The 12,884-nt window shown below is 40.9% G+C and overlaps 1 protein-coding gene across 3 annotated transcripts in view; it reads right to left on the reverse strand.

The window, feature by feature from the left end:
* Nucleotides 1–12,884, reverse strand: part of LOC123747162 (lysocardiolipin acyltransferase 1) — a 66,536-nt gene that overhangs the window by 32,871 nt on the left and 20,781 nt on the right. For 2 of the 3 annotated variants that reach the window (XM_045729196.2, XM_069321582.1), the window contains exon 2: nucleotides 1,208–1,399. In XM_045729196.2, the coding sequence (XP_045585152.1) occupies nucleotides 1,208–1,383 (176 nt within the window). In that variant the 5' untranslated portion in view covers nucleotides 1,384–1,399. Of the gene's footprint in view, nucleotides 1–1,207; nucleotides 1,400–5,063; nucleotides 5,170–12,884 lie in introns of all 3 variants that reach the window. The other variant, XM_069321583.1, reaches the window with a different exon arrangement.

Below are 12,884 nucleotides of genomic sequence, written 5' to 3' on the forward strand. Positions count from 1 at the left end.
ATCCTTCGTGCATATATAATTAAGTTCATGTGTGCTTGTATAAACAAGCGCCACCACTTAGATAACTGTGTCCCCAAGATGGAGATTTCATCTTTAGGAAGCCATATCTGCCTTGGAGAAAGTTCAACGTCGGTTGTTAAAAATCATTCCAGAATTAAGTCGCCTCTCACACCAGTAACGGTTGAGGACCACAGGCCTAACAACACTGCAAACCAGACATGACAGGGCTGATATCTTCGAATCTTTTAAAATAGTGAACAGTTTCGAGGATATTGATCTAGACCACTTCTCCAAAAGGTCAGATGTAACACGAACAAGGGGAGGCAACGGTTTCAAGCTCAACAAGCCACAACGTAAGACTGAAAACAGGAGAGGCTTTTTCACCCGTAGGATTATAAACCCATGGAACAGCCTTCCGCCGAAGCCGAAAATTGTCAAAACAATGATTTTCAAAATCCAGCGCATAAAAATCATCAGGACAAATGGGGGGGGGGGGACTTTGACAAGCCGCCGGCTTCCTATCCTTGCCGAGACGACTAAAGAGATAGTGGCCCTCAGGTAAATTATTCAGTTAAATAGTTTGACCTATGCAGAAAACTGGGCAGGGCCTACATTATACAATATATTCAACATATGGATACATTCTAATACAACATATGGATACATTCTAATACAACATATGGATACATTCTAATACAACATATGGATACATTCTAATACAACATATGGCTATATTCTGACACAATGTATGAATACAATCTAATACAAGATATGGATACATTCTAATACAACAAATGGATATATTCTAACACAATGTATGGATACAATCTAATACAACTTATGGATGCATTCTAATACAACATAAAAATACATTCTAATACAACATAAAAATACATTCTAATACAACATATTGGAATATTCTAATACAACATATTGGAATATTCTAATACAACATATTGGTATATTCTCATACACCATATGGATACATTCTAATACAACATATGGATACATTCTAATACAACATATTGGTACATTCTAATACAACATATTGGTACATTCCAATACAACATACGGGACCATTTATACTAGGTGACTAATCTGGGTGCTATTCAAACTACTCAATCGGCCACATAAAGGCACTTGGAATCATCTCAACTGAACAGTTCTAATTTCCCCCTATTACTGTTCAGGAGGGAGGTGTCCTTACCACAGCAAGACGAAGGTGATGCCCTTGACCCAGCCATGCCATGCGGGGGGCTGTTTCACCGTGTCCTCTCCTCCCACGTCCAAGGACGTGGGTCTCTTTAGTTTAGTGGCGGTAGTTTTAGTTGTGGCTTCGTTGCAGGCCCCTTCGTTGTTTACATCCTCTGCTCCCATCGCCATTGTTGGGTATTTGTACCTGTGGATGAGACACAAAGGAAACAAATAATATTTTTACGGGAGTTCTGGGTTAGCAAACGATCACTCTCTCGCAAGAGAGTCCGCCTTCGTGACTATTAAACGAACTGTTCTTTACTGAAAGTCAGTATAAGCTGAACTGACTGAAATTAACTGTTTGAAAGAAACACGTCAGCCTCAACGTAACTGATTGAATACAAATTTAAAATTGGCTAGCATTAAGCTAGGCTAAAATAGTGGCAGTTGGAAAGCAATACTGGTTGCTACTGTGGCTGATATGTTGCGAAAGTCTAAGTAACGTCATAAGATAAGAGGTCTCTGTCATTACCGTAATATTCAACTATGGTCATTACAATATTCATCATCTAAAAGCAATTTTACAAGATGTACTCCGGACAATATTGTATAATGTGTACATTCTTCTACATTATTGCACAATATTGTAGATTACAGTACATATTACAATTTTGTATGATAAAAAGAGGTTAAAACTGTACTGGAACAAAATATCCACATATATTTTGTGTATCATGCACATCAGAGCCTCTAACTCGGGACCACAAAAGCAGAAACCCGGAATCCAGGGTTGGAAGTTACGATGATCCAAGTGAATTAAATGTTTTATAAGCACGTTATTGTTATTGTGCTATAGTTACTGCAAGAGTAACCTGTTCTCTTTATAGCACGTCGCATTCTGACGAATCTTTACCCTAAGACAAAAAACTGAATTACAAGAAAATAGTAGCGGCTCGCAACATTAACTTTATGTGCCTTAAATACAAGATCTATAGCGTGCACTGAGATAACTCACGATGAGCTACTGGATGCTATAAAAAGTGGCAGCTCTACTGCTCCGGGAAAAGATGGAGTAACGTATGACATTCTTAATTATTTAGCCGGTATGAAACCTAGTCCCTTACTTGATTTGTTTAATATGAGTTATAGAGAGGGAAAGTTACCAAGAAAATGGAAAGAGGCAGTCATCATTCCTATCCCTAAGTCAAACGGTGGCTACAGACCTGTCTCCTTAATATCCTGCTTTTGTAAAATGATGGAAAGGATTTTGTTAAATAGGCTACTCTACCTTGTAGGTGATAACATGTCCTGTAATCTCTTTGGTTTTATCAAAGGCAAAAGTACTGCGGATTGTCTCTTAAAGTGTTTGTCTAATATGGATGACAATTGTAGAGTTTTTGTTGATCTACAAGGAGCATTTGATAAAGCCAATGGGGAAGTAATCTTATACGAATTAGCCAATCTGGGAATAACAGGGAGATTGTTACACTGGATAAGGGATTATCTACAAGGCAGAAAAGGTCAGGTGTATTATCAGGGATGCATGTCTGAGGAACGGAGGTTTCAGTTAGGTACCCCACAAGGGGGAGTATTAAGTCCCACCTTATTCAATGTATTAATGAACAGATTAGCATCAGAAATGTATCCTCCAGGGGTCACGACGATCATATATGCTGATGACATTCTTATACAAGGCACTTCCGGGAACAAAATTCAAACTGCTCTTAACATACTTGGTACAACCTGTCACAAGTTAGGCTTAGTTATAAATGCAGATAAAACCAAATATGAGTATAGGAAACGAAGAAATATAACACTTACTCTAAATGGTGTGGAACTGAGCCGTGTTCAGAAGTACAAGTATCTGGGCATGTATGTTGGATACACATGTGAGAGAAAAAATGCTGAAATAAATCATATCAGCACCTTATGTAAAGCCCGTCTGCATCCTCTAAAAGCACTGGCTTTTTCTGGTAAAGGTGTTGGGGTACCTATCTTACGGATGTTATACATAAGCACTGTTCGGTCCCTGATAGACTACGCAGCACCCGTTTTGTCTTACACAGGCCAAGGCAGAATTCAAAAAATAGAGCTGATACAGAACGAGGCTATGAGGATTATTCTTGGATGTCAAAGAAATGCAATGATTGAAATAATGAGAATGGAATTAAATTTACAGAGTGTGTGTGATAGAGTCCGTGACATTAACACTAGAGTAGCTATTCGTTTCATGCGGAGAAAAGGAGGGGATAAGCTGTTTGAGAGCGTTCAGACCTGCTTGAGTGACGTACACACTTCCAGGAAACTGAGGGAGACACGCTACACGAGGGGATTAGCTCATGACCTCAGGGAATACGATGTACTTGACTGCTGTAAACCCTCTCGACAGGGTAATATGTCTGCTCCCTGGAAAGTACAGAAAATAGACGTCGAAATTGTACCCCTCAATGTGAAAAAGATTCATCATGAACCGGGACAATTACGGTGTATGTATGGAAGCATGATATCCCGGTTACCAAGAGGCAACAGTTTACATGTATATTGCGACGGGTCGGTGGCGGAGGATGGCAGGGCAGGGTGTGGTGTCCTAATAAGGGAATATACGGAGTTTGGGACTGTGGACAGGAAAATTGAACTCCGGCTTAGTAATTATATATCATCCACACAAGCTGAACTGCAGGCCATTCTGGCGTGTTTGGAGGAAGTTCGTCATGACGACAAAAATGTTTTTGTATTTGTCGATAGCCGAGGAGCACTGGAGTCCTTAAACAGTCGAAACCCAGTCTTCATGTCTATAGTTGAGGATTGTAAGATAAGAATAGCTGAGATACAGCTGAAAGGTCATAGTGTGAAATTCATGTGGATTCCATCTCATGTTGGAATAGTGCTCAACGAGGTGGCGGATGACTTGGCCAAACGTGCCACATCAAAACCACAAATTGACATTGAATGTGAATTCACAATGAGACAAATAAGAAGCAAAATCAGAAATATTCAGGCACAGGCAGGAGTGGAGAGGAGAGGGATAATGTATGAGAGAAGTCTAACCATGCAACACTACATGTATGTGAGTCAAAACACCCTTTTCACTTATGGTAAAAGGAGAAATGCTTGGAGTGACTCTGTGTACATGCGGCTCAGGCTTGGGTACAAATATTACTGGGAATATGGGATAAGCGTTCATGATAATGACACGAAGTGTAAACTATGTGGTATGTTAAGGTCTCACACCCTTGCCCATTATGTTCTTGATTGTCCGTTGATTAATGTATATAGAAACACTGAGATAAGGACTGTTCCTGAGCAAATAGCCTGGATGTGTCACAAAGGAAAGGTTGATGATATTCTTGAGAGATATAAGAATTTTGCACCAAGACTGTAATATTTTGTTGAATTATCCGTATAACTAGGTCATAAAAGTATTTGTGTACGTCTGATACCATACCACTTGTGAAGGAGGAAATGTACATGTTTATCTCTCAGAATGTTTGGTAACAGGTTTATTGTTTGTGATGTGTGTCTATGTATGTACTAACACGTTGTACTGAACGGGGTGAGAATAGCTTGAGCTACCTCATCCCTTTGTGTGTATTTTACCTCAATAAACTTATTTCAATTTCAATTTCAATTTCTCGCAACATTGACATAATGTACCGTTTTCTGTTCGTGGGTCCTCTGGTTAGTTTGGTTAGGGCACTTCAGTACGACCGTTTCCTGACGTAGGTTTTCGCGAGCGCTCCCGTTGTGTTGGGGGGGGGGGGTACTGTAAGTACAGTTAGGTAAGCAGGGGAATTTAATACATCCCTTGTTACCTGGCAGTCCCAGACCGCAACGTCACCTTTAATTTAATATGGAAATGTTACACTCACCACCACTCACTTCGCTGGGAATTTCCCCTTGTCCCATCTCCCGTCTGTCAATCAGTTACTAGCAGCGCTTGTCAGTTGCCAGCATCATCGTCTCTCCATCGCCGGCCTGTCAATCACCGGCATAAAAAGTTGTCAGTCTCAGGCAACACTTGTCTACGCAAGAGTTTCATTACCTGTCAGTCATCAGTACTACCACCTGTCACTTGTCATCTTCATCTGTTACTAATATGTAGTCAGTCACGAGGACCCCCAACACTTGACAGTCACCAGTTCCAGCAACTGTTAACAGTTAGCACCAACGTATTACTAATCATTACTATATTAAGGCACTCCAATCTCTCCATCGATGCAAAGGAACGGCATTGGCTATCATTTAATATTAGTAAATATATACCGAACGTACTAGAACATGAAGTACCCTGAACTGTGCCACACTAAATAGCCTATAATGAAGTTGAGAATCGCAGAAACAGTCCAGGAAGGCATTGAATACTTCTCCCCGACACATACGATTTTATCTGCTCACACCAGGTGAGCAAGGAGTGCTCACGTCGACGTCAATGCGACGTTCTCTTCATGTCGCAGTGACGTGAAGAGAACCAGGCAGCCTAACTCTCCCTCTTGTATCAACGTCATTGGACTAAGTGTGAATATCGTTCATATAGGTCATAATACGACATCGGAGGGTATGGAACTGTCAAAATAAGGAAGATACTATCTTTCCATAACACATCTTTAAAATGAGGATAAACTTAGGTTTCAATTTTGGGAACGTTAGATTAGGTACAATTAATTATGAGGCTATCGAGTTAAAGATTTCCAAATGTAAAAAAAAAATACGATTGTCGCATATATATATATATATATATATATATATATATATATATATATATATATATATATATATATTTAGGGGTACCACCACTGGTTTAATTAAAGGGACCCACATCCTCGAAGAAGAAAATAAATAGTGTTCAGAGAAGACCTTGTGGATTCTCACTGAATACTTTAATCTTTTCCTCTCCTACCACCCCTATTATTTTTTTTTTATTTGATTTTATTGCAATGCTACAGTTTACAGAAAACACACACTTATATAACAATATACCAATCAGTGTTCGAAGACCTCGTCCAGCTCCTCGGGGGTCGGGTGCGTACCCAAGATACAGCACGCATTTCCCCTCTGAACAGCGACACTGAGGCGCTGGAACATAAAACTGGCCGCTCTTGGGTCTCTAGTCTTCCCAATGAGTTCCTCGCCTAGCTTCTTCAGGAACTTAAGTGCACATTTACCCCAGGCGCCCAGTCTCAGAAATGACTTCCAACATAGAAATACAACAAACTTTTGAAACGTTCGTTTTGTTATGATTACAGAGCAACAACTTCCAACATAGAAAAGAAATGACTTCCAACATAGCACATAACAGAGACTTAACATATCACAGTATAGCAGCATACTTGGCCTACTATGCAAGGCCCGATTTGCCTAATAAGCCAAGTTTTACTGAATTAATATATTTTCTCTAATTTTTTTCTTATGAAATGATAAAGCTACCCATTTCATTATGTATGAGGTCAATTTTTTTTTTTTATTGGAGTTAAAATTAACGTAGATATATGACCGAACCTAGACAACCCTACCTAACCTAACCTAACCTAACTTTATAGGTTAGGTTAGGTTAGATAGCCGAAAAAGTTAGGTTAGGTTAGGTTAGGTAGGTTAGGTAGTCGAAAAACAATTAATTCATGAAAACTTGGCTTATTAGGCAAATCGGGCCTTGCATAGTAGGCCGAGAAGTGCGTTCTGGCTACTAGGTACGACACATTATATATATATATATATATATATATATATATATATATATATATATATATATATATATATATATATATATATATATATATATATATATTAAGGAATTATATTACACGTTGACGACAGTTTGTAATTTTTTTCCGCCATTTGTTTCAGCATTCGTTTGTAAGTATACATGATTTTATATATGATTATTAGTAAACAGTGAAGCCTGATTGTAGCACATTTCTCAATACATTTCTTGATAAGAAAAACTTTTGAAACGTTCGTTTTGTTATGATTACAGAGCAATATGAATAGAAATCTTGTAATCTAAACGACTTTCATCACAGATAGAATAGCGCCTTGCACCATAGTTTTGCGGATTGAAAAGAAATGACTTCCAACATAGCACAGAACAGAGACTTAACATATCACAGTATAGCAGCATACTTTTACACATGTTTATTTCTATTCTCAGAGCTAACATTTACGTAAATAAATTAAATAATTATTTATAGTAAATAAATTAAATAGTTAAATTTATTTACGTAAATAAATTAAATAAATAAAAATACTCCAGGGGTAACGTATTTAAATATACTAACAAATTCAATTCCTTAACCACACTCTAAAATGAAAAAAAGCGTAAGCTCAAACACAAGTATCACCAAGATACGAAAGATCACTAGATACAAAAGTTATCACAGAACAAACGTTACCACAAACACAAAAAAAAGTTATTACACAAAAACAAATTGTCACCGACATCAAAAAATTCACAAAGACAAAAGTTATCACAGGGACATAGAAGTTATCACAGGGACATAGAAGTTATCACAGGGACACAGAAGTTATCACAGGGACAGGAAAATGATCACCGTCCAACCCTCTTTCCAATAGTAACGGCAAATATATCGGGTCTCCCACTTGAAAGCCTCGCCCGGGAAACAGCACAAGAGAAATTGTCAAAGTTTAACCTTTCACACCAAACCTTCATTAAATGTATGTATGCTGGTTAGCATTGTAAATATGTGGCCACGTCTGTGGTAGAAAATAATAATAATAAAAACACCAAACCTTCTCAAAGTAAGGTAATACAGAAACAAAGAGCTTTATTATTTGTTCTTACTGTTTGGTATACATTGCACCTCTCATTAAAATTGGACTCCCAATTTTTACTTTGATTTCTATATCCCCCAGTGGAAAGATTGATTGTGATTTTGGGCTATTTTGCTTGCTTAACAAACGCTTATTCGATTTGACTACTAAGCTTCTTATTGAAATGTGACAGAGTAGCCCCTTGGTGGTTATAGTTTTGAGAACAATGTAATTCATTCCTTGAGTTTTTATCTTGTGTGATGGAGAGACAGTAAGGTAATTCCAAGGAAAAAAAAGCGCTAAGCCAAAATTACTATAGCACTTGGTAGGGATATGAGGAGCTAAGTTATGAGGACGGGGTGAAGATACGGCTACCAACCACTTGGAGGACTATCGAGGATCGAACACCGATGCTCCAAGAATCAAAGTCGTCGCCCTATCGACCTATTCAAGCGATAGGCAGTGAATACCAGAAGATATGTTGGACAGCCTCACATGAAAGTGGAGCTCAAGACAGATTTTTGGGTACAGCAAATTTTAATAAATTGTTCATATTTGTATTTTGGGAGGGGATGAAGTAACGAAAGAGAAAACAGAGAAGGGTGAGAGGGGGGTGGGGAATGGGAAGAGAATCCATGAAGGAAAGATTTGTCCCTTTTCGATAAAACTATATTTAGTTTTGTTAGATTTTTAATCATGTATTTCAGTTTATTATTGATTTTAAAGCTCTCTCTCTCTCTCTCTCTCTCTCTCTCTCTCTCTCTCTCTCTCTCTCTCTCTCTCTCTCTCTCTCTATCTCTCATGCCTTTCCAACTTCCTCCGTTCTCCCAATATACTGAATCTCTTCACCTAATAGGAAATGTCGCGGAGCGGAGAAATGTTATTCCCTCTTATGTGATATAATATTACCAGTCTTTTGGAGGTTATACTTCTGCAGTTTATATGAGAAAGAGAAAGAGAGAGAGAGAGAGAGAGAGAGAGAGAGAGAGAGAGAGAGAGAGAGAGAGAAAGAGAGAGAGAGAGAGAGAGAGAGAGAGAGAGAGAGAGAGAGAGAGAGAGAGAGAGAGAGAGAGAGAGAGAGAGAGATATGGAGGTGGGAGATTGATTGGGTTTGTGGGAACTTGTTAGTTAAGCGGGTGATTGAAAGAATTGATAGCCAGGAGAGTGCTGTCCCAAAGCTTTTATTATGTATGTGCTTTTGTAAAATAAAAAAGGGACGGAGCTTAACAAACATTCTTTCAAAATATTTGTGCTTTTCTGCTTTATATTTTCAAGAGAATTTTACATGTGAATAAAGCAGTCACAAAAATTGTAGGAATAAACAAATCTTCAATGGAGTAGAAGATCAACATATCACAATAACTTTTTAATTTATTAAAATAAATTAGTCTTTTTTTAGACATTCCCATTGCAGTTAAGCGCAATTTGTACACAAATACAAAAATATAGCTCATTACACTTGCTTACTCCCACACATTATATATGAGTATTTTTCATACAACCTGTGAGCCCTTGTTCTATTTTTGTATATGTTTCTCATACTGTATTTGCATAAATCTAATTATTTTCAGTATCTTATATCACGTAATCATATGCACTCTGATCCTTTACTCGTCTGATCTTCAATAACACAGTTATCTATCACACAAATTTCGGAGCAAATCTCCAGGTTATCTTAATTTTTTCTTGTCTTCACGAGATGAGGATTCCATGCCTTTATGTACTCACCTAGATGCCCTTGCAGGGAAGAGCGTCAGCTCTTAAGCCCTGCCTTTCCAACAATTAGCATTTTAACACAATGAATCAGTTCTCTTATTTTTTATTAGATATGCATTTAATTAAAATTGTGTAAGCTTCAATCGCGTCTTCTGTCCACTTGTAAACGTCAACCTCTTCTTCTATCCACTAATTAGCTTCAACCTCTTCTTCTCTCCGCTAGTTAGCTTCAACCTTTTTTTCTGTCCACTAGTTAGCTTCAACCTTTTTTTCTGTTCACTAGTTAGCTTCAACCTCTTCTTCTGTTCACTAGTTAGCTTCAACCTCTTCTTCTGTTCACTAGTTAGCTTCAACCTCTTCTTCTGTTCACTAGTTAGCTTCAACCTCTTCTTCTGTTCACTAGTTAGCTTCAACCTCTTCTTCTGTTCACTAGTTAGCTTCAACCTCTTCTTCTGTCCAGCTGGTTAGTATATATATTTGTATATAGTTAGTATATAGTATTATAAATCTGTCAGAATATATTTTGACGTCCCTGTGGCGCAGTGGTAAAGCACTCGCCCGACGCTTCGCAAGCACTTTGGTCTGGGTTCGTATCCTGGCTGAGGAGGATTGACTGGGCGCTAATCCTTAACTGGAGCCTCTCTTCACCCAGCAGTGAATGGATACCTGATTGTCAAAACAATTTTTCGGGTCGTATTTCGACGAAAAATTAGGACCTGCCCGAAACGCTATGGGTACTAGATCATTTAAAAGAATGAAAGAACTTTTGTATATATAGGTATAAATAAAAATAATATACACAGAGTAGCGGGGTACACATATTATTGTATATGCGATGTGAATCCCTCTTTACTTTATACGCAATTTGCAAACAATAACATTAATGAAGTTACGATTCGTGAATTTAAATTGTTTATATAAACCGGAATTATAATTATCCAGCAGGGAAAGAAGAATTTGGAGGAGGGAAAGAGAGGAGTAAGTAGGAAAGGTAGATGTAGAGTAAATAGGGAAGGTAGATGTAGAGCGGAGTAAATAGGGAAGGTAGATGAAGAGATGATTGAAGGAGGAGAGGGCAGATGTTGACAGAAAAGAAGAGGAGTTGAAATGCCATCTAGTAACTAATTATTTCTGTCAATGTGGCGAGGCGTCTGATTGCCCTATTCACCGTGGGTGCTCAAGTGTGTTCACCCCAGCTCCATGGGATGATGCAGGTTACAGTGTGGTGAAGCAGGCCACAATGGGATGAAGCAGGTCACAGTGGGGTGAAGCAGGCCGCTGTAGGGTGAAGCAGGCCACAATGGGATGAAGCAGGTCACAGTGGGGTGAAGCAGGCCACAATGGGATGAAGGTCACAGTGGGGTGAAGCAGGCCACAATGGGATGATGCAGGTTACAGTGTGGTGAAGCAGGCCACAATGGGATGAAGCAGGTCACAGTGGGGTGAAGCAGGCCGCTGTAGGGTGAAGCAGGTCACTGTGGGATGAAGCAGGTCACAGTGGGATGAAGCAGGTCACAGTGGGGTGAAGCAGGCCGCTGTAGGGTGAAGCAGGTCACTGTGGGATGAAGCAGGTCACAGTGGGATGAAGCAGGTCACAGTGGGGTGAAGCAGGCCGTTGTAGGGTGAAGCAGGTCACTGTGGGATGAAGCAGGTCACAGTGGGATGAAGCAGGTCACAGTGGGGTGAAGCAGGCCGCTGTAGGGTGAAGCAGGTCACTGTGGGATGAAGCAGGTCACAGTGGGATGAAGCAGGTCACAGTGGGGTGAAGCAGGCCGCTGTAGGGTGAAGCAGGTCACTGTGGGATGAAGCAGGTCACAGTGGGATGAAGCAGGTCAGTGGGGTGAAGCAGGCCGCTGTAGGGTGAAGCAGGTCACTGTGGGATGAAGCAGGTCACAGTGGGATGAAGCAGGCCACAGTAGGATGAAGCAGATCACAGTGGGATGAAGCAGGTCACAGTAGGATGAAGCAGGTCACAGTGCGGTGAAGCAGGCCACAGTAGGGTGAAGCAGGTCACTGTGGGATGAAGCAGGCCACAGTAGGATGAAGCAGATCACAGTGGGATGAAGCAGGTCACAGTGGGATGAAGCAGGGTCACAGTGGGATGAAGCAGGCCACAGTGGGATGAAGCAGGCCACAGTAGGATGAAGCAGATCACAGTGGGATGAAGCAGGTCACAGTGGGATGAAGCAGGTCACAGTGGGATGAAGCAGGTCACAGTGGGATGACGCAGGCCACAGTAGGATGAAGCAGATCACAGTGGGATGAAGCAGGTCACAGTAGGATGAAGCAGGTCACAGTGCGGTGAAGCAGGCCACAGTAGGGTGAAGCAGGTCACTGTGGGATGAAGCAGGCCACAGTAGGATGAAGCAGATCACAGTGGGATGAAGCAGGTCACAGTGGGATGAAGCAGGTCACAGTGGGATGAAGCAGGTCACAGTGGGATGAAGCAGGTCACAGTGGGATGAAGCAGGTCATAGTGGGATGAAGCAGGTCACAGTGGAATGAAGGTCACTGTGGGATGAAGCAGATCACAGTGGGATGAAGCAGGTCACAGTGGGGTGAAGCAGGTCACAGTGGGGTGAAGCTGGTCACAGTGTGGTGAAGCAGGTCACAGTGGGGTGAAGCTGGTCACAGTAGGGTGAAGCAGGTCACAGTGGGGTGAAGCAGATCACAGTGGGATGAAGCAGGTCACAGTGTGGTGAAGCAGGTCACAGTGGGGTGAAGCTGGTCACAGTGTGGTGAAGCAGGTCACAGTGGGATGAAGCAGGTCACAGTGTGGTGAAGCAGGTCACAGTGGGGTGAAGCAGGTCACAGTGTGGTGAAGCAGGTCACAGTGGGGTGAAGCTGGTCACAGTAGGGTGAAGCAGGTCACAGTGTGATGAAGCATTCCACAGTAGGGTGAAGCAGGCCACAGTGGGATGAAACAGGTCACAGTGGGATGAAGCATGACACAGTAGGGTGAAGCAGGCCACAGTAAGATGAAGCATTCCACAGTAGAGTGAAGCAGGCCACAGTGGGATGAAGAATGCCACAGTAGGATGAAGCAGGCCACAGTAGGGTGAAGCAGGCCACAGTGGGATGAAGCATGCCACAGTAGGGTGAAGCAGGGCCAGTGGAACGAAGGTCACAGTGGGATGAAGCAGGCCACAGTAGGGTGAAGCAGACCACAGTGGGATGAAGCAGGTTACGGTGGGATGAAGCAGATCACA

This window comes from Procambarus clarkii, chromosome 10 (assembly GCF_040958095.1).
Source record: "Procambarus clarkii isolate CNS0578487 chromosome 10, FALCON_Pclarkii_2.0, whole genome shotgun sequence".
NCBI lineage: Eukaryota > Metazoa > Arthropoda > Malacostraca > Decapoda > Cambaridae > Procambarus > Procambarus clarkii.